Source organism: Schistocerca americana, chromosome 1 (genome assembly GCF_021461395.2).
Source record: "Schistocerca americana isolate TAMUIC-IGC-003095 chromosome 1, iqSchAmer2.1, whole genome shotgun sequence".
NCBI lineage: Eukaryota > Metazoa > Arthropoda > Insecta > Orthoptera > Acrididae > Schistocerca > Schistocerca americana.
In genome coordinates, this window is record NC_060119.1 from 588,024,146 (window position 1) to 588,047,813 (window position 23,668).

The 23,668-nt window shown below is 41.7% G+C and overlaps 1 protein-coding gene across 1 annotated transcript in view; it reads left to right on the forward strand.

Annotated features, from left to right (window-relative positions):
* LOC124625231 (fatty-acid amide hydrolase 2-A-like) overlaps positions 1-23,668 on the forward strand; it is a 255,926-nt gene that overhangs the window by 170,058 nt on the left and 62,200 nt on the right. Inside the window, exons 6-7 of the mRNA XM_047149155.1 lie at positions 10,726-10,883; positions 18,860-19,003. Of these exons, the coding sequence (XP_047005111.1) occupies positions 10,726-10,883; positions 18,860-19,003 (302 nt within the window). The remainder of the gene's footprint in view (positions 1-10,725; positions 10,884-18,859; positions 19,004-23,668) is intronic.

Here is a 23,668-nt window from a genome sequence, read left to right on the forward strand (position 1 = left end):
ACATAACTTGCCAGTGGGCATTGATTTATATAAATGGGACAAGTTGAAAATTTGTGCCAGACTGGCATTCGAAGCTGCGTCTCCTGCTTACAAAGCAGTACACTGACCACTACGCGATTTTGCATGCATTGTCAAAAACAGTGCGTTCTGCATGTAAACTAAGACTTTCTGAAGATGAAAGTTTTTTATCGAGCCAATAACAAGTTTGTACCGAGTGAAACCAGTGTAGCAATTATTGGCGCCAGAAAAGTATAACGCAGCAATCGTAGAGCTAACACTTTACACTCGTTCACAGTTTTTTTTCTATTCCCTCCAGTATAAACGCTTGTTCACAGTTACAAGCTTGAGAAGATTGTGGAATTACCTGCGAATGCTAGTTCACTTTAGTTTAGTTTCCATTCCCTTCGTTGAAAACGGTGCCTAACAGAGTTGCTTTGGTGAATGTCTGGTAGCTCACTAAGCCAGTCGATGACATGCACCAATGGACAACCGATCTGCAGCACGATGAATACACCTTAAAAGAAATAAACATAATGAGGAGAGGAGAAACGATCATAGCTTCGAACTAACACAACTGCCTGTACGAGAAATTGGTGTTTACGCCGCTCCAGTTAGCTGTAATGTAACACTCTTTACTACAAAAAAGAGAGTTGTTTGACGATAGAATCTTCGTTTGCAGTTTGTCGATAGTGGCTGTGAGAGGACGCTGTATGTGTAGTGAGCCTAGCCCGTGGTTTTATAATCACAGTCCTGCCGGGTTATCCGGCGGATCACGGGCCTTAACGAAAGCTTTCATTTTCTACGTATCAGAATTGAGTAGAGATACTGGCTGACAAGTATATCGAAGGAACGGTATGACTTCGCACTTTGAAATTTCGCAGACACGGCAATTCCTGTTGGGAATATTCGCTTTTTGAACTAGTTTACACATGCAATAAAGGAAGGTGTATATCGTCTCATCTCGTCTGACAAAATAAGTGGTAAAGCTGTTATCAACCTCCAAGTTGGTTCCATAAACTTAGTGCTACTACACAAGTTGTGTTGGCCATGCGGTAGCGTTCTCGCTTCCCACGCCCGGGTTCCCGGGTTCGATTCCCGGCGGGGTCAGGGATTTTCTCTGCCTCGTGATGGCTGTCCTTAGGTTAGTTAGGTTTAAGTAGTTCTAGGGGACTGATGACCTAAGATGTTAAGTCCCATAGTGCTCAGAGCCATTTTTTGTGTTGGCCATCTACAGTTCACTGTGGAACCCCAGCATACTTCACTGTGGTATTATCCGGATACAAAAGACACTGCTAAAACTGAAAAGTTAGCTGCGGTGTACTGCGAAGGCTAACCCCGACGCAATTTCAAACCCTTGGATTTGTAGTCTGGCACTTACACGCGGGATAACCAAAACTTACGTGGGGCTCGAAATTGAAGTTACAGTGCCTAATGCTCGTGGATTTGTTGTCGAAGTGTTAAGTGGGCCAACGAAGCGCCCTATTGCCAGCCCGTTGGCTACTTACTAGCTGTGTTCGTGTGACCATTAACTCCGACTTCAAAGGTTCAGTATCATGTTCCGTCAAGTGTTTTTGGAACTTTATACGTCACCAACAAGCAAGTGGTAGATACATAACACTGAGGTCTCTGATTAAATATCTTTATTAATTTCTGGTTTATTTCATAAAATGTGAAATTTAACGGAAAACCAGCAAAAGTTTATAATTTAACCCACCTTTGTTTTAAGTTTCTCTGAAATAACGTACAAATCAGGACAGACTACTTTTACTTAAAACGGAACATGTTTTGTTGCGCAATAGTTAGTCTACCGTCCAGTAGTGGTCTGCTACATACGCCGGCTTTAACAGCACGAGGGAGAAATCTCCCACTCGCGGTGCTCAAGTTAATTCCGATACGAGTAGCGACTGAGAATTCGTACTTGATTCCCCAAAAGACAGTGTGACATGAGGACTGACTAAAGTTTGACGGAAGATAATTTGTGATTTTTATTAACGAAAATGGGTAAGATGGATACTGCCTACAGGAAAATTAAAAGAGACCTTTGGAGAAAAGAGAACCACTTGTATGAATATCAAGAGCTCAGATGGAAACCCAGTTCTAAGCAAAGACGAATGGAAAAACTGGTAGAAGCCGACCTCGGGGATGATCAGTTTGGATTCCGTAGAAATATTGGAACACGTGAGGCAATACTGATCCTACGACTTATCTTAGAAAATAGATTAAGGAAAGGCAAACCTACGTTTCTAGCATTTGTAGACTTAGAGAAAGATTTTGACAATGTTGACTGGAATACTCTCTTTCAAATTCTGAAGGTGGCAGGGGTAAAATACAGGGAGCGAAGGGCTATTTACGATCTGTACAGAAACCAGATGGCAGCTATAAGAGTCGAGGGGTATGAAAGGGAAGCAGTGGTTGGGAAGGGAATGAGACAGGGTTGTAGCTTCTCCCCAATGTTATTCAATCTGTATATTGAGCAAGCAGTAAAGGAAACAAAAGAAAAATTCGGAGTAGGTATTAAAATCCATGGGGAAGAAATAAAAACTTTGAGGTTCGCCGATGACATTGTAATTCTGTCAGAGACAGCAAAGCAGTTGAACGGAATGGATAGTGTCTTGAAAGGAGGATATAAGATGAACATCAACATAAGCAAAACGAGGATAATGGAATGTAGTCGAATTAAGTCGGGTGATGATGAGGGAATTAGATTAGGAAATGATATGCTTAAAGTAGTGAATGAGTTTTGCTACTTGGGGAGCAAAATAACTGACGATGGTCGAAGTAGACTGGCAATGGCAAGGAAAGCGTTTCTGAAGAAGAGAAATTTGTTAGCATCGAGTACAGATTTAAGTCATTTCTGAAAGAATTTGTATGAAGTGTAGCCATGTATGGAAGTGAAACGTGGACGATAACTAGTTTGGACAAGAAAAGAATAGAAGCTTTCCAAATGTGGTGCTACAGAAGAATGCTGAAGACTAGATGGGTAGATCATGTAACTAATGAGGAGGTATTGAATAGGATTGGGGAGAAGAGAAGTTTGTGGCACAACTTGACTAGAAGAAAGGATCTGTTGGTAGGACATGTTCTGAGGCATCAAGGGATCACCAATTTAGTATTGGAGGGCAGCGTGGAGGGTAAAAATCGTAGAGGGAGACCAAGAGATGAATACACTAAACAGATACAGAAGGATGTAAGTTGCAGTAGGTACGGGGAGATGAAGAAGCTTGCACAGGATAGAGTAGCGTGGAGAGCTGCATCAAACCAGTCTCAGGACTGAAGACCACAACAACAACAACATTAACGAAACAGTCTGATTTTGAGATATTAATTTTTAACATAATAATCCTTTCACTACATACTATTCAATAAACAATAAAAAACAATTTTTAATTTATTACTGCACTGTTTTCAGCTATTTACGAATAAAAAGTTATTCAAGTGTTATCTGTATTTTCATCTTGTTCGGTGGCCAGAGGGACTTCAATATAACATTTGCGCACTAGCTTCTCATAATGTATGCAAAACAAAAATGTGTACAACTAGATATACCACAATAAAAAGCTATTCTATTAATACGTCCAACGAAATGAAAACTACTATAAAAATTGATTTTTTAAAAAGAGCTTGATTGTTAACATTGTCACCTTGTCCGAGTCTCCCCGAAATCGCACGTAAAGTGCACTGTTTGGACTCCACGTGATCTACGTCTTCGGAGCACATGCTATTTTCAGTATAGCACGTGACAAGAATTGAAGGCCGGTCACTAAGCGACTATCCTGGCGCAAACAAAGCTCGAGCTAGTTGCAGGATACTACCAGGGGCAACAAAAATTTGATCTTCAATCTTTGATATACAATGAACAGCCAAAGAAACTGGTAGACCTGCCTAATATTGTGTAAGGCCCCCACGAGCACGAAGAAGTGCCGTAACACGACGTGGCATGGTCTGAAGGAATGCTGGAGGGAACTGACACCATGAATCCTGCAGGGCTGCCCATAAATCCGTAAGAGTACAAGGGAGTGGAGATCTCTTCCGAACAGCAGGTGCAATAATTCCAGATATGCTCAATAATGTTCATGTTTGGGGAGTTTGGTGGCCAGCGGAAGAGTTTAAACTCAGAAGACTTTTCTTGGAGCCACTCTGTGGCAATTCAGGATGTGTAGGGTGTCGCATTGTTCTGCTGGAATTGCCCAAGTCTGTCGGAATGCACAATGGACATGAATGGATGCAGATGATCAGACAATATGCTTACGTACGTGTCGCCTGTAAGAGTCGTATCTAGACGTATCAGGGGTCTCATATCACTCCAGCTGCACGCGCCACACACCATTACAGAGCCTCCACCAGCTTGAACAGTCCCCTGCTGACATGCAGAGTCCATGGATTCCTGAGGTTGCCTCCATACTCGTGCACATCCATCCGCTCTAACAATTTGAAACAAGACTCGGCCGACTAGTCAACATGTTTCCAGTCATCAACAGTCCAATGTCGGTGTTGACGGGCCCAGGTGAAGCGTAGAGCTTCAAGGGTACACGAGTGAGCCTTCAGCTCCGAAAGCGAATGTCGATGATATTTCGTTGAGTGGTTCGCACGCCGACACTTGTTGATGCATTGAAATCTGCATCAATTTGCGGAAAGGTTACACCTCTGTCACGTTGAATGATTCTCTTCAGTCGTCGTTAGTCCCCGATCTTGCAAGATCTTTTTCCGGCCATAGCGATGTCGGAGATCTGATGTTTTACCGGATTCCTGATATTCACGGTGACCTCGGGAAATGGTCGTACGGGGGAAATCCTGTTTCTTTGGCGCTTCAGTGTAAATAAGAAGCGAACTTAAAAATTTGAAATGTTGACCTAATCTATTCAAGAAGAAGTATAATACAGGGTGATTCAAAAAGAATACCACAACTTTAGGAATTTAAAACTCTGCAACGACAAAAGGCAGAGCTAAGCACTATCTGTCGGCGAATTAAGGGAGCTATAAAGTTTCATTTAGTTGTACATTTGTTCGCTTGAGGTGCTGTTGAATAAAGTTTTTGGTCCCTTTTTCTTCGAAGGTGCTACTGTAACTGTACTACAGTATCTGGAGATGTTAGAGAATTGGCTGTTCCCTCAGCTCGAACAAGAAGCACAACAATTCGTATTTCAGCAGGATGGAGCGCCACCACATTGGCACTTATCTGTCCGTAACTACCTGAACGTCAACTACCCGAGGCGATGGATCAGCCGCCAGGCAGCCCGTGACAGAGCACTTCATCACTGGCCTCCAAGAAGCCCTGATCTTACCCCCTGCGATTTTTTCTTATGGGGGTATGTTAAGGAGATGGTGTTTCGGCCACCTCTCCCAGCCACCATTGATGATTTGAAACGAGAAATAACAGCAGCTATCCAAACTGTTACGCCTGATATGCTGCAGAGAATGTGGAATGAGTTGGAGTATCGGGTTGATATCGCTCGTGTGTCTGGAGGGGGCCATATTGAACATCTCTGAACTTGTTTTTGAGTAAAAAAAAACCTTTTTAAATACTCTTTGTAATGATGTATAACAGAAGGCTGTATTATGTTTCTTTCATTAAATACACATTTTTAAAGTTGTGATATTCTTTTTGAATCACCCTGTATTATTTGAAAGGTGCAGCAATGTAAGACAAGTATTACAGCTAAAAAATGTGTCTGTGTCTTGAGGCAACACAACTCACATAATTTGAAAGTTTGTGAAACTTTCTCTAGCTGACACTCTCTGTAAAATAAACGAAAAAAGTTTACCGCTTATTATATTTTCACTGTTCATGATTAAAATTGCCGCATCGGGCTTGACGTTTTAATTTTTTATTCTTTACTACTAACTGTATTCGTAACGCATTTTGCAGGGAATATCCACACATACCAGTGACTGTACATCTAAATTATATCACTCGGCGACACAGTTTATGAGATATGACGTTGTATATATTGAGATGCGTAAAAAAACTAGCTTGTTACAATTAGAAACTGTGTATATGTCTTGAGGCAAATACCAGACTTCATTCATCCAGGATTTGAGAACTACTGCACTTAGCGACATGCAACCAACTTTGAATTTAATTTTAAGCCTTTTATAAACACAGTTATTTTTAGTTTCCCCTTGTTAAGCTTACTTCAATTTATTAAAGAAAGTTTCATACCAGCCGTGTTTCGTTTTTTTTTAAGCATCTTCTGTGGTTATTCTTCAAATTGGCTACATATTTTTGAACATTTTTTGTTGTTTTAGACTAAAAACGGCATTTTTTATAAAGTTGGTGTTTATTTCACTTACGATATTTCTGCCTCGTGTTCACATATTCTCCAAACCACTGCCTTTTCCCTCTTTGTTAACAGATATTGCTGCCGAAAGACTTCGTTCACATATACACTTAGCAGTGTTTGCTTTTCTGCACTTTCTCTTACACTGTATTATTTACAAAAAATGGCTCTGAGCACTATGGGACTTAACTGCTGTGGTCATCAGTCCCCTAGAACTTAGAACTACTTAAACCTATCTAACCTAAGGACATCATACACATCCGTGCCCAAGGCAGGATTCGAACCTGCGACCGTAGCCGTCGAGCGGTTCCAGACTGAAGCGCCTAGAACCGCTCGGCCACAATGGCCGGCGCTCTATCTCTAATGACCTCGTTGTCGACGGGACGTTAAACACTAATCTCCTCCTCCTCGGTCTTTTCTTTTTATGTAGATTGTGATCGTTACCAATGTGAGACACTGCATAATGTTTTTTTTTAATATATAATTCGTGTGTGTATATGTCTTGGGAGAGGAGAAGGGGAGGGGAGGGGAGGGAGAGAGAGAGAGAGAGAGAGAGAGAGAGAGAGATGAGAAACTGGGGAGTGTATAGAGCGAATAGGCACTTAGCGACATGCAACCAACTTTGAATGTAATTTTGAACCTTTTCTAAACACAGTTATTATTAGTTTCCCCTTCTTAAGCTTACTGCAATTTAATTAAAGAGAGTTTCATACCAGCCGTGTTTCGTTGGAGATTATAGGAAACAAACTGGGAGGAGGTGGTAGTGGTAAATAGAGCCTGTGGTTATATGTGTATTTTTAATGTTGTGATAGGTGGTCAATCAGCTTAAAGAGTGTGTGGTTTCCCAGGTTGGTCTGATCGTTTGCGAGTTGTTTCTTTTCTGTTATGGTTTTTTTTCAATGTGGTAGTTTTCTTGTGCGGTGAGGACTATTTTTTTGTTGTTGTTTATCTTTATGGTTTCCATGTCTGCATCCCTGGTGGTAATTTTATGTTGGTGTTGGTGTAAGTGTTTTGCAAAAATTGAGTGATTTATTCTGTAATTCCATGCTCTTACACGTTCTTTGTATCTGGTGTCAAATGTCCTCCTAGTCTGACCTATGTATTTTCCATCACATGTATTGTATTTCAGTTGATATATTCCTGATTTCTGATATAGATCAGATTTTCTTGTTGTTCTTGGGAAATATTTTTGAATGGAATTGTTGGTTTGCAGACTATTCAAATGGTTCAAATGGCTCTGAGCACTATGGGACTTAACATCTGTGGTCATCAGTCCCCTAGAACTTAGAACTACTTAAACCTAACTAACCTAAGGACATCACGCACATCCATGCCCGAGGCAGGATTCGAACCTGCGACCGTAGCGGTCACGCGGTTCCAGACTGAAGCGCCTAGAACCGCACGGCCACACGGGCCGGCTGGCAGACTATTCTTATGCCTTGTTTTTTTGAAAATATTGGGTATTGCGTATTGTGGTTGTATGTTATTGTGTAATTGTGCACCATGTTTTGTTCTCCGTTTCTTTGTCACTTTGTGATGTTCCTGTTCTTGCATGTTGTTTGTTTGTATGCTTGTCTGGGATTCTGTCCTATTGGTGACAGCTAGGTGTTACTTCTTATCTGTTCTCGATTTTTATGTTCAGCTTTGTTACGAAGTTTTCTTTGCACTCAATTTTAGTGGCTGTTGTATTATGGTATTAATTTCTTTTTGGTAGTTGTCTGTTTTTAATGGTGCTGTGTGTAGTCTGTGGAACAAATATTTAAGTGCGGCCTGTTTTTTGAGAATTCGGGTGTTGTGTTGTTTCATGTGTGACTGTGTGTTCTTGTGGGTTTTCGGTACGTGTCAAATGTATGTTGGCTGTTTTGAATCTTTATGGCTATCTCTAAGAAACTTCACTGCCTATTTTGCACTTTCTCTACTGCAATGCGTATTTCATGTGAACAGAATTTATGTGTGTGTGTGTGTGTGCGTGCGTGTGTGTGTGTGTGTGTGTGTAACTGGTCAATTGTCCTGCTTGATTCCTCTGTCAGGCACAGGATGACATCCACATTTCTAGTCCAGTATCGGATGTTGCACCTTTAAGTTCTTCATTTGTGTGCCTATATTGTCCATAGTTGCTTTACAATTTCTGATGGTATTTTCGTTCTGTCGTTGCACCTACAAGAAACTTCTTGTAGTTGCAACGACAGACCGAAAATACCCTCAGGAAGATGTAGGTATTTAGCAGTAAAAGTACCATGTTCTACGTGGTTCATAAATATGTTTGCTATCCTTCCAGACACTAGGAATCCCATTGGTAATTCTTCACTTTGTAAACAGAGTTCATTACTGAACTGGAAATAGTTCTGTTGTGTTATTAGCTATAGTAGCTTGACTGTTTCTTTGATGTATTCATATGGAAGTGTACTGTGTGTCTTAAGATTTTGTTCTATAATGTTTATTGTTTCAGTTATTAGTATACTTGAATACATATTCTCTATATCAAATAACATGAGGGTGGCTATATCTGGAACCTCTACATCTTTTATGTAGCTTATCACAAGTGTGGTGTTTCTTGCAGTAGTATGCTCTTGTAATTTGTAGTTTTCTGATAAGATTTTCAACATGTATGTTGCTAGGGGGCATGTGGGAGCATGTCTATAACTCACAATGGCTCGGTCGGGGAGGTCTGTCTCGTGTTGTTTTGGTTAACATCGGAAGGATGGAGCACTGGGATTTGTTAATAGTTTTCTTTTTTTGATTGCCTTCTAGCGTATTTTCAGTGTCTTTCAGAGCGCTTATCAACTTTGTTTGGAATCTGTTAGTTGAATCTGATTTTCGTTTTGTAATTTTATTTATTGTGATGAACTCTTGTGTTTTACTGATATATTGCTCCTTATCCATGAGAACCACTGTGTTTCCTTTAGCTGCCCTTGTAATGATGGTGTGTTCCTGCAGTTTCTTTTTAAGTTTTGTCGGTGTTATGAAATCTGTATTGTTTTGATTTCATATGGTTTCCTGCACCTGTGTTATTATCGTTTTGATTTCATTACCGACTAGGTCTCTCGTCAGATCAACGTTTATCTCATTTTGTCTCCTTTCCTCTGCGAGAAAGCTTTCTGATCCAACTACAAGGATTTGTATGTATTTTTCGTCTATTTGTGTGCTGACGTTGTGTTTCAGACCTTTTTCGTGCAATTTTATTTCTTTTGTACGCAAAACAGTGTCAGTGAGGTTGACCCGTCTTGGATAGAAATGATGTTTCTCGTTAGAATGGATATCATTTGTGGCTGTGTTAGGTATTTGTTTAGCTTTTAAATTTGCAATCTTTCTTCTGTGGATTTTTCATTTTTTCCATCACTGTAGATGTACGATTTTCTGTCTTGCTAACGAAATGGGGGAAAACAGCGGCGTTATACAGAACTTTCGTAAGATTAAAATATGCGTTATGTAGCACCACATATAAGGTTTTGCTTTTTGTCATAAGGAGACTTGATTACGTTGCTTAGCCAAATTTTTTGTGCTCTTTGTTTTGTTTTGTGTGCACTGGCGGAACTATTTTGAACCAGTATTTTATTGTATTTAGGTATTATATTATTTGATCTGCAGATGTTGTTAAACTTTGTATATTCGACAGTTTTATGCAGGTTGAGATGTATCCTTCTAAACCTCTTGTGAGGGCCGCTTGGAAATGCCTGACAAGACGTCCATACTAGTTCATGTGCATGGCCATTTTCCGCAGCAGCTGTTGAAATCGATTATTATGCGTTTCTCCGTCTTAAGCTTACTGCAATTTAATTAAAGAGCAGACAGCCTTATAGGGCAACCACAGCTGTGAGCAATCACCTTGAGTATTAATAAACCGCTTCAGCTGTATTTAGTCCTTTATTTTTTTGATCACTACCGGTTTCACGGCAATAAAAGCCACATATTCAGGTGAACATATAACTAAAACATGACAGCTAAAAAGCTCGGAAATTTGTAACCAACATTTGTTATTCGTCAGGAGCCGCCTGTTCGCGATTGCGTATAGACCTCAGAAGCGGACCTAGCCACCCCATTGGGATCCGGCTGTTTTATTCCATGACATATATCGCCTTTTAGCGGTGTTCTGTTCTGACGGACAACGAATGTTCGGTACAAAGTTCTGAGCGTTTTAGTTCTACAGTTTTAGTTATATGTTCACCTGAAGATATGGCTTTTAGTGCCACAAAACTAAAAATAAAGGACTAAATACAGCCGAAGCGGTTTATTAATACTCAAGATTAATTAAAGAGAGTTTCACACATGCTTAACGAGAAATATTTAACACACTAACTCATTTGTAAGGTAATCAGAAGTCGGAACCAGTTTTATACAAGGGAATCCAGTTCTTTAAGGAATCGCGTGTTCTCTCGTATTCTGCTACGAACGAAGGTGTGGTGTGTGAGACAGAAGTTGTGGACAGTGTGGACGTGTTGTGCCGCAGGCGTGGTGCCGCACGACGGCCACATCCCGTCGGGCTCGGACAAGCGCTGGCCGCGCTTCTTCTCGGCGTCGCCCATGTGCCGCTACGCGGGGGACCTGCCCCTCATGCTGCACGTCCTCGCCGGGCCCCTCGCCCCGGACCTGCGCCTCCTGCAGCCGGTAAGGCGCCAGCGTCTGCACAATTACGTATCCTCTAATTATTCATTCGTTTTATTCACATTTCTCGATAACAACAGTAGGCCGTTACAGATCACATTTACGTATGTGTAAACCTCTGGACAATAAGTGAGTGTGCATTTATTCCTACGCTGAAGCTAAACGCAACTTTTTATCGATGTCTGTAGATTCCTACCACTATGACGATGATGATGATGATGATGATGATGATGATGACGATGATAATGATGATGATCCTTTGGCATTGACGGTGGGGATTCCCCACCTGGGAAAGTTCGGCCACCGAGTTGCAAGTCTTTTTAGTTGACGCCACATTGGGCGACTTGAGTTTCGATGATGATGAAATGATAATGAGGACAACACAACACTCAGTCTCGAGCGGACATAATCTCCGACCTGGCCTGGAATCGTACCCTGGGCCCGCAGCAGACCTCTCAGCTAAGGGGCGGACTCCTACGATTACCACGCTATAATTTCGATGTCTACCAACATGCTACTGTTCATGCAGTTTTCATACAGCATATTTCCCAATTCCGAATAAAATCGATGATATTGTTTCGATTTACCTTCCGCCATGCATTGGACAGTGGCTTCTGGAGCATATTTGTAATATGAATGTAGAAGCTGTTTTTAACTGTTTTTAATGTATACATCTACATCTACATACATACTCCGCAATCCACCATACGGTGCGTGGCGACGGGTACCTCGTACCACAACTGGCATCTTCTTTCCCTGTTCCACTCGCAAACAGAACGAGGGAAAAATGACTGCTTATATGCATCTGTAAGAGCCTTAACCTCTCTTATCTTATCTTTGTGCTTTTTCCGCGAAATGTAAGTTGGCGGCAGTAAAATTGTACTGAAGTCAGCCTCAAATGCTGGTTCTCTAAATTTCCTCAGTAGCGATTCACGAAAAGAACGCCTCCTTTCCTGTACAGACTCCCACTCGAGTTCCTGAAGCATTTCCGTAACACTCGCGTGATGGTCAAACCTACCAGTAACAAATCAAGCAGCCCGCCTCCGAATTGCTTCTATGTCCTCCCTCAATCCGACCTGATAGGCATCCCAAACGCTCGAGCAGTTCTCAAGAACAGGTCGTAGTAGTGTTTTATAAGCGGTCTCATTTACAGATGAACCACATCTTCCCAAAATTCTACCAATGAACCGAAGACGACTATCCGCCTTCCCCACAACTGCCATTACATGCTTGTCCCACTTCATATCGCTCTGCAATGCTACGCCCAAATATTTAATCGACGTGACTGTGTCAAGCGCTACACTACTAATGGAGTATTCAAACATTACGGGATTCTTTTTCCTATTCATCTGCATTAATTTACATTTATCTACATTTAGAGTTAGCTGCCATTTTTTACACCAGTCACAAATCCTGTCCACGTCATCTTATATCCTCCTACAGTCACTCAACGACGACACCTTCCCGTCACCACAGGATCATCAGCAAACAGCCACACATTGCTATCCGTCCTATCCAAAAGATCATTTATGTAGATAAAAAACAACAGCGGACCTACCACACTTCCCTGGGGCACTCCAGTTAATACCCTCACCTCCGATTGAACACTCACCATCGAGGACAATGTCACCTGCTTCATTGGTTGTATTACAACGATCATGATTACAATTACGTATATTAGAGTGGTGCATAAGTTTTCAGTGTTTTTGTTTTGTATGTTGGTATCCAGGTAGCTATTGGTTTATTTATTGGTTGTCATTTTTTATTTGCATTTCACTGTTGCTCTTTTAGTTTACATATTGTTATTTTGTTATCTGACGATAGTGAGTGCTGCTGTGGACGATAGAAAACGGGGCGCCAAGTGGAGAAATCGATACATTTCCGATACGTTCTTTTGTTTGAGTTCAGTAGAAGCGTGACACCAGCGGAAGCAGCCAGAAACATTTGCGACTTGTATCGGGCTAATGCCACCGGGCAGAGCAAGGCACGAAAACGGTTTCCTTGTTTTAATAAGGATCGTTTTGACATTAGTGACCCTCCATGTTTACGGAGACCGTCTTGGATTGATGAAGATCGCTGAAACGCATTAATCCACAACTATCCACGTCAGTGTACTCGATAACTGCAAATGTAATGAAATTTAATGCTTTCACCATTGTGAGACATTTCATACAATCGTGTGTACGAGCATGCACTAAGCCAAAATCACAAAAGTCGGAGGGTGGCCATGTCTGCTTCTCTGCTTGCTTGTCATCAGCTGACACATACAGGACACCGATCATTCCTATTCTGTATCGTTACTGGTAGCGAGAATGACGCCTTTATAATGACGCAAGGAGAAGAAAATAATGATTGAGCCCAAACAAAGCAGCAACTCAACGTACAAAGACCTGCGCGAATCCGCAAAACATTATGTTATGCATCTGGTGGATCAGCGACGGCGTGATGTACTACGAATTGCTTCCTCGAAGTCAAACCATCACTGCTGATTGAAACGTCTTGCAGACGCAGTCCGAGAACAGCTATCAAGAAGACCGCTTGAAGTGATGGTACTCCATGATAACGTCCGCCCGCATTCTGTCAGACTGACAAAAAACCCTATACCGTAGTTGTATTGGGAAGTCGTTTTCCACCCACCTTGTTCACCTGATCTCGCACCATCAGATTTTCACCTTTTCCGCTCTCTATCGAACAACCTTCAAGGAACTTCCTCTCCGGATGAAAATGCGCTCCTAACATGGCTCTAAGAGTTCTTCGCCTGAAAACTACTGTATGTGATTTCTACAATCGCGAAAGCGAAATGTTACACAGCGCTGACAGACTGTTGTAAAGAGTGAAGGAGAATGTATTATTGATGAATAAAGTCTGCATTATATGTATCTGTTGCGTTTATTAAACTTATGGGAAAACGCAACGAACTTCACGCACTAACCAGTTACTACTACTACCACTACGTCTACTACTGATACAAAATTAGCACCCCCAGTTACTGCTGCCATTATCATTATTATGTTAAATCAACAACTCCTACGAAAATACATGTACTGGTTCAATTCTAGTAATATGTTCCTACTACAATTACTGTCAGTAATGTCTTGCTCGCTGAACTTAGAGCATAGTTAAGTAATACATTGACTCGTTCAGTGCACTCATTTCTCCTCACCGTAGTATGAAGTACACACACACTCTATGGTTATTCGTTGTATTTAGTGTCATTGAGTTCATTGTTCTTTCTGTATATGATCGACCATCTTGTCAGATCTAGCAATAACTTGAAGTGTTCACATCGCAAGGAGACGGATCAAAACGGATCACTTGTATTTACATTAAGAACCATTGATTCATATCGGACCCGTCTCTTTTCACTGTTCTGTCACTGAGCTAAGCCATCCTGAAGTAATCGTGATTCTTTTTCTTTCCCTGGAACTGTCTACCGGCTTTTCTAGTACAGTAATTCGTGACTTGATCACTGTTCTTTCCCTTATCTAGATTCGTTTCCTGCGTAGATTCATGCTTGAGGATGTTAGTACAGTAGAAAATATGGAACGATAAGGCACCGATGCTTTCTACGGAGCAGGATGCTAACGTTTGAGATGATCTTGTGGTCAGGAGGTTAAAACAGTCCTTTCTCGACGGCCACTAGACTATTCCTGAGCGGCCTAACGAATTGACGTATTTTTTATACTAGTAATAATTGCAATAACAATAATTCCACGAGGCTCAACCGTCTTGCGCAATTCTTTCAATTGAACCACGCTTCTACGACTTGCATAACCCTAACCTACCCCAGTAATCCTACCAGAGAAAGGGGGCCTACCGTTAAACGTGTGAACCAAACTACTTATAGTTTCTAGCGGATATTTACATAATTGAGAGATGAAGACTAGGTTGGAGGAAGACTGAAATATTACGTAAACCAGCCGGGATTCGATCTCGCTACCTTTCGTTTTCCAGGACGCGTTTAGACTCACATTCGGGAGGACGGCAATTAAAATCCCGCTCCTCTACGGTCACCCAGATTAAAGTTTTCCGTGGTTTTCCAAAATCGCTTCAGGAACGTGCCAGGATATTTCCTTTGAAGAGGACACAACTGATTTCCTTCCGCATCCGAGCTTCTGCTCCGTCTCTAATGGCCTCATTGTTGACGGAGAGTAGCCAAAACGCCCCTTCTGTACTTCTGCGAACGCTTTCCACTTGCTGTTGCCCTCTTGTGGTTTTCTTCGTCATTGCCAAACGGGCGAAAATAAGACGCGAGGTAAGACGTAATACATTAATATCATGTCACTCGGATCACCGAAACAAGCACTTCATCAGAGTCGCGTTTTCGAATTACGCTCTAAATAGAAATCCACGGAAAACGTCGAAAGTAAATGTGAATTTGCAAAAAGAAATACAGTCGCAGGTCTCTCAAAGTCTGCGGAAATAATTTAGGAAATATGCCGTCACCAGTGAGAAAGGATAGTGCTGGGTCACAGCAAAGAGTCGCAGCTATAAGTTTATCGTAGGAACCGATGCAAGACAAACATCACTTTTAACATATTAGCATTTAACTAAACAAGGACTTTATATAACATTTTACTAATGACTACATATCTATTGCACTATTATTTTTGGTCATCAGTCTGAAGACAGGTTAGGTGTGGCCCGCCACGAATTTCTCACCTGCGTTAACCTCTTCATCCCACAACGGGAGGCTATGACGTTGGGATCACGGATTTACTTCAATCTTTGTGCTCCTTTAGTAGGTCTTTAAAACAATGTAACGTGGAAGTACTAAAGTGCAATACTCTGGCAATTCCGAGAAAATCGCGAGAGAATTTTTGCGCGTCTATTATGTTAGTGATATATCTGTGCGAAGTTGCCGGCCGTAAGAAGTCATTGTGGTCAAGGCTGCCCTCTGTAATAAAAAAGTGAGTGTTTGGGCTAGAACGGGTGTCATGGGACGTCCGCCCAGAGCAATTACAACGAACAATAACGAATAAAATGAGAATAATAAAAAAAGTCGCCAGCGTTCGCACTTTGCAAGAGGGTCATGAACGAGACGACTGTTCGAATCCTGGTGACACTTGTTTTTAATCTATCTTTTTTTCATCGCAGGTCACGTTATTTAATTTATGTGACATTTGAGAGACACTATAATGAAAAAAACCACGTGTATTTTCATGAAGTTGTAATGAATTTTATATTTTATTTGGCTATTTACTGTTTGTAATTAAATTTTAAAGGACGAGGGGCAGGCTTGAAAAGCCCAAGCCAAACCTCAATAAGTGCTGATGCGAATGACGTTATTCAGAATCAGTAATGCAGTAAGTCACAATGTGCCAGACCACAAGAGTACTGTACAATTACTCGTCGGATGAAATCTTGACGTTACACGTTGCAGGATAGTATGCCATACAAACATGAAAAACATAAATTGAAACTTCGTGAAATACAAGTGTTTTTTCTCATTATATTACTTCTCAAATGTAGTATAAATTAAATAATAATGCTAGTGATGAAAAGAAATAGATTAATAATTAATTTTGAGCGGTGGTCGAACTGTCGCTTCATAGGCGTTCGTCTTACGAAGCTCGAACGCTAATCACATAAGCCACATAATAGATGCGTAAAACTTCTCTTGCGATTTTCTCGGAACTGATAGAGAAGTGCATCTTAACTACTTGTACATTATGTTGATTTAATGGCCTACTAAAGGTGTACAAAGTTTGAAGTAAATCTGTGATCCCAACTTCGTGGCCTCCCCTTGTCAGACCAGCACTTCCATGTACTCATTTATTTAAACAATGGGTAATCCAGTATGGGATAATGGCAATATTATGAAAATGATAGAAGGTTACTCACCACATAGTGGAGATGTTGAGCCACAGACAGTAACCAGAAAAAAAGACTGCTAAACAAGTAAACTTTCGGCCAAAAAGACTTCTTCTGAAATGTACAACATACATACGTTCACGCAAACACAACTCATACACACAAGACCACTGTTGTTGGATATATTCCTATCTCTGTACCGTACAGAATTTATCCTCCACGGCTCACTCAAGTATCAGGGAAGGTATCCTTGACCATGCATCACTAGAGGAATTAAAGAATCTTCTGAAAGGAAAGGGGTATGTAACTGTTGGCAAGAACAAATAGAGATCCAGCAGTAGTTGCAAACTACAAAAACTACTCAAAACTACTAAGAAAGGTTAATAGAATGTCAAGTAACAAGCATATGACAGAAATCAGTAAGTCCAACAACAGACTTAAAGCTATATGGAATGTAGTAAAACGAGAGACTGGACAACCAGCTACAGAACAGGATAACATTACTACTGAACTGAATGGAAGAGCTATGAATGATGAGTCACAGGTAGCAAGAGCATTTAATAATCATTTCTTAAATATAGTAAACAGCATAGGGACGAATAGTTCAAGAGAAAAATCACTACAGTATGTTTAACTCTCATAAAATTTAGTCATATGAAAGTATCCCCAACTTGTCCTACTGCAGTTAAGAACATTATACACTGAAAAACCAAAGAACTGGTACACCTGTCTAATATCGTGCAGGGCTCCCCCGTGCACGTAGAAGTGTCGCAACACGACGTGGCATGGACTCGACTAATGTCTGAAGTAGTGCTGGAGGGCAATGACACCATGAACCCTACAGCGTTGTCCATAAATCCCTAAGAGTACGAGGGGTTGGAGATCTCTTCTGAACTCTGTAGCAATTCTGGATGTGTGGGGTGTCGCATTGTGCTGGAATTGCGCAAGTCCGTCCGAATGCACAATCGACGTAACGGATGCTGTCAGAGTTGTATATAGACGAATCAGGGGTCCCATGTCACTCCAAATGTTCAAATGTGTGTGAAATCTTATGGGATTTAACTGCTAAGGTCATCAGTCCCTAAGCTTACACACTACTTAACCTAAATTATCCTAAGGACAAACAAACACACCCATGCCCGAGGGAGGACTCGAACCTCCGCCGGGACCATATCACTCCAACTGCACACGCCCCACCCCATTACAGAGCCTCCACCACCTTGAACAGTCCTCTGCTGACGGGCAGGGTCCATGGATTCATGATGTCCTCTCCGTATCCTAATACGTCCATCTGCTCGATTCAATTTGAAACGAGACTCGTCCGATCAGTCATCAACAGTCCAATGTCGATGTTGACGGGCCCAGGTGAGGCGTAACGTTTTGTGTCGTGCAGCCATCAAGGGTACACGATTGGGCCTTAGGCTCCAAAAGCCAATATCGATGATGTTTCGTTGAATAGTTCGCACGCTGATACTTGATGACCCAGCACTGAAATTTATAGCAATTTGCGGATAGCTTGCACTTCTGTCACGTTGAATGATTCTCTACAATCGTCGTTAATCCCGTTCTTGCAAGATCTTTTTCCGGCAGCAGCGATGTTGGAGATTTGAACTTTTACCGGATTCCTGATATTCACGGTACATTCGTGAAATGGTTGCACGGGAAAATCCCCACTTCATCGCTACCTCGGAGATACTGTGTCCCATCGCTCGTGCGCCAACTATAACACCACGTTCAAACTCACTTAAACCTTGGTATCCTGCCTTTGTAGCAGCAGTTTCCGGTCTAACAATTGCGCCAGATACTTGTTGTCTTATATAGGCGTTGCCGACCGCAGCGCCGTATTCTGCCTGTTTACGTATCTCTGTGTTTGAATACGCATGCCTATGCTAGATTCTTTAGCGCTTCAGAGTGTGATATCGATATTGTAATGTTGACTCACTGGGAATGACTGGTTAGATGTGAGAGAGGGCGTAATGGCTGTAATGGCCAGGTGAGTATATCTCTAAATAAAATAAATATTTCGGTGGCATACGCTTTTTTGTATTATATCACGAAATTGTGTTACCACTTAAATGTACCAGTGCTCAGCGTCCACAGTTGGCGGCGTCCTCAGGCAACTGCTGTGTATACTGCTGGTGGATGACGACTGTGCTGTGGTGCAGGTGTCGGTGCAGTCGGTGCGCGTGCTGTACATGGAGGACGACGGCGGCGGCGTGCTGACGGACTCAGTGAGCCGCGCGCAGAAGGACGCTCTGCGCAGGGCAGTCGCCTGGCTGGACTCCGTGAGGGACCGCCCGGCCCAGCAGGTGCGTCACCACATATTCTTTGTTCACGACGTCGTGTCGTGTCCCTGGCCTCCCTACTTCCGAATTAACTGAAGTCGGTCGACTTCGGACCACGAATGTTTTGTGATAGCCACAGCCAACATCAGCGAGCTAAAATAAGTACAAGTGCGTGCACTATCTAGAAAGAAGCGACTGTCTTGCTGTGGTGTGCCAAACCAGTAAGCGTGTATGGTGTCATCACTGCGTGAGGTAAGCGCAGCATTTGTCCCCCCCCCCCCCTCCCTCCCTCGTCCACACACACATACACACTCTCTCTCTCTCTCTCTCTCTCACACACACACACACACACACACACACACACACACACACACCACAAGAGCAACGAAGGTCCAATGACGGATGCACTCCACACGAGGCAGTATGTGGATGATGGGAAGTTATTGATGCCTCAAGTCGGTTGCTCTGACTTCGACCAGTAAAGTGGTTCTGCCAGTAAGGTGCCATAAGGTCATCGCATTGAACGGAGATTATGTTGAAAACCCGGGTTTTGTAGCCAAAATAATGGGGTTTAATGTGGTGTATTGAATTCCTGAATAAAACCAGTGTACTTTAGAAAAAAAAAAGTGTTGCATTACTTACTGAACGTTCCTCGTAGAAACATTACAAATACACTGCTTTCTATAGAATTTAACAAGAAGTTAAACGGGTATTGTATCAAAACCAAAATTTAGTTACGCCATTATGCGCACTTAGTAGTGCTTCTGTGATCTAGTTATTCACTTAGTTATTGTAATTGTTTCACCAACTGAAATAAGTAAGGTCGCTGAGCACTTCCAGGTCCCAAATGGAGCTAAATTAAAAAAAAAAGAAGGTACCACGTCGTCATGCAGCCCATCATCGACCCACCCACCCAGTCACACACACACACACACACACACACACACACACACACGCAGAGAGAGAGAGAGAGAGAGAGAGAGAGAGGGAGAGAGAGAGAGAGAGAGAGAGAGTCTATTGAAAGTGATATTAATCTATTAGTAAATTTATTATTTTAAGAAATACAACAATCAGACATTTTTATGTATTCTTATTTATTCTATTACGCGTGAGTACATATTTAAAATATAGACAGCAACTGCATGCTGCAGCTCGCCTGTGCAAAATCAACAATTTTGTTCAGCTACTACACTTCGCGAGATGTATATTTACGATATATTACCGGTTAAGTTGTGCTTGCTTTCTACCCAGTTACATGTTGTTCCAGTTTTCGCATTTAGAGATGTGGCACAAATGTATCTTCACTTGTATCTCACACAAAAAACAGCGCAGTGTCCACCGGAGTGCCGACTGACATCTTTGTTACATGAGAAGATCATATCTATGGTCAAAGTTACATTTCACTTACAAATTGTCAATAAGGAGGTAGAATAAGGGAAAATGGCGTTACAGACTTACACGCTACATATTGCTTTGCAGCCGGCGCCGCATTGTTGGTAAGCCCCAAAACACTGGCTGACTACTATTTAAAATTAGCATTGTTGTTTTAAATAGTTAATATTACAGCGCTACAACGAATAGCACAACGTTAGGAATGCATTTTCAGTTATTTTTCTAGTCTTAAAGGCATATTTGATTCAGTAATACGACGCATTTGGCCTCGTTAATATAACTTTCCTTTTGTTACACGTTTCGACCAAAATAGTGGATAGAATTGGAAGGAAAATCAGCAATGGCCGTATTTTGTTGTTTTATTGTCAGCAAAATATGGCCAATGCTGATTTTCCTTCCAATGATATTTCCTCTGTGTCCTCTTTCCGAAAAAGCTGGGAACATATTTTGCTACGTCCGGATGATTTGCAATATTCCCTTCTCACCTGAGCGCTCTTCGATTGACAGGAAATAGAAAGTCTAATTACAGAATATTTTGAACATGGCTGCACTACAGCAACGGTTACAGAACAGCAGGTGTAGTAGACAGCCAACCAGTTGCAATAAATTGTAGTTTTCAAATAACCTTTACCATGGTTTCGACGGATTTCAACCAGTATATCTCAGAAGGACAAACCTGCATCCAATGCGGTGACCAACTTACAAACAAAACGTCATGGACCCATATTACTTATCAGACAGGAACTACTCCCTACAGAAAGTGTAAGAATGTCACAAACAAAATAATACATACCAACATAGGACAAGTAGTACTTATAAACTTCACTTCAGCAATCAGCCAGTAGAGCTATCTCCACATGACATTTGTCGTCAATGGTCTGAATGTCCATATGTAAAAGTTAAGATCAGTAGAATCAAAGGCTTGTCACATCAGTAAAACCGGCTTGTCAAATCAGTAAAACCAATCTAAGTTAATAGCTACATCCCGACTGAGGGAGAATGGAGAGTGTGGATACGAGGGAAACAAATCCTGAGACGCATGCGCCGATAAACATGTATGCTTGGCGGTCTAAACAGCTAATAACGGTAAGCACATTGAAATTACTAACAGAAGTACACCACGCGAGTCGACAAGTATAGAATAGAATGTTGAAAAAGACAAATGCATATAATATACTACGAGGGTTGTCCGGAAAGTAGTGCACCGCATTTTTTTCTTCAACAATTCCTTATTGAACATAATGAGAATTACATATACGAAAGAATAGAGTTTTATCTGCATATCTTATTTTTTCATGTAATCTCCATCACTTTCTATGGCCATCCTCCTACCTGAAACAAGACTGAGTGTGACCTGGCGGTACCAATGCTTGTCCTGATGGCGGAGCCAGTACTTCACTGTGTGAATCAACTCCTCTTCGTCCTCAAAATGTCTTACACGAACGGCATCCTTTAATGGCCCAAACAAGTGTAACTCCGAGGGGGCTAGGTCAGAGCTGTAGGTTGGATGGGGTAACACTGTCCAACCCTGTTTTGCGATGTGTTCAGCAGTCCTCAGCCTTGTGTGGGGCCGAGCGGTATCGTGTTGCAGCAAAACATCTCATGGGTTATTGTGGCGCCGAAGTAGTCAGAAGCGCGTCTTGAGTTTTGTTAATGCGTTGGCATATGCTTCTGAATTAATGGTATTGCCTCTTGGCATCACTTCAGTGAGGATCACACCTTCACAGTCCTAGAGCATAATGACCAAGACCTTACCAGTGGAAACAGTTGCTTTGAATTTTTTCGTCTGCAGGAAGTTTCGACTGTTGTTTTATTTCGGGCTCTAAATGGTGAACATAGGTTTCAGGTTTCATCACCTGTTACAGTCCGGGATAAAAAGGCCTCCCCCTCAGCTTCAAAACGTTGCAATAAATTAAGACAAATATTTTTTTGTACGATTTATAATCCACCGATAGACACTACGGGAGCCATGTTGCACACACTTTTGAATACCAAAGAGTGTGGACAACTGTATCCACGCTTCCTTTACATGCAGCGCGAACTGCCGAGTCGAAATGCCTCTGTCCTCGCGAATGACATCATCAGCTCGCTGCAATATGTCAGGTGTGAAAGTCGTGGATGGTCTCCCCGAACGCTGCAAAATCGTAGAGCTCCGCCGAACCGCCTTCTGATGACCTCACCCTCCGTGCCTACCAACTAACTGTATTTCTGTCGACACCAGGTGCTCCATAGACTTTCACAAGCGTTTGTGAATATTTCCACAGTTTCTTTCTCTGCAGAGAGAAATTCAATGACGGCACGTTGCTTGTAATGTACATCACCTACAGACACCGTTTTGAAACTGTCCTGCATCTACGCTATCTTGCCCATATTATTATATTGGTCAGACATTCAGAGCTGACAGGGAACGATACAAAGAGCTTCTGTTAGGAAAGAAAGGAGCTAACATACATAACTCTACATTCGCTGAACATCTACTGATCAACCACACACCGAAAAATTTGGAAGACACAGTTATTCTACGCAGAGAAATCAAAGGGCGTAGGATGGACCTTTGGGAAGAATTAGAGATCTATAAACATCTTGAGCTCACAAATGGGAGTTTATTAAACAACCAGCTGCATGTCGCCTATAGACAAGTTGTCGATGGTTTCAAACCCATACTGTTCGCAAAAAAGTCTTCATACGACAATCGCCGTAGCGTTTGCGAGTAGTTCATTTTATCAGAGTTCTATTACACAATTTTTGTGTATACAGTTTCTTTTGTCAGTTTTATGTTGTACTAAGCTATTGATGCCAACCACTTCTGTTACATTTGCCACTAATCGGATACCTATGAATTTTTGCTCTTTACTGTCATTATGTTTAATAACCTGTTTATAAACTGACATTTTTACTTCACATATGATGATGTACCGGCAGTGATATTAATTTCATTGCTGTCATTATGCTTGTAATAACATACTTATATACAGACATCACTATTTCCGCACGATAATATGCTGGTAGTCCTATAATGGTCTTAACTTATGCTACGAGGATTGCCCAGAAAGTAATGCACCGCATTTTTTTTCTCAACGGAAAGCAATGCTACGAATGCAAAACGTTAGATATGTATTATTTTAAGTCTCCTGAGAGAACGTGCGAAGTTCCGTTACTTCCGACAGATAGCGTAGATGCAGGACAGTTTCAAAACGGTGTCTGTAGGTGATGCACATTACAAGCAACGAGGCGTCATTTAGTTTCTCTATGCAGAGAAAGAAACTGTGGAAATATTCACAAACGCTTGTGAAAGTC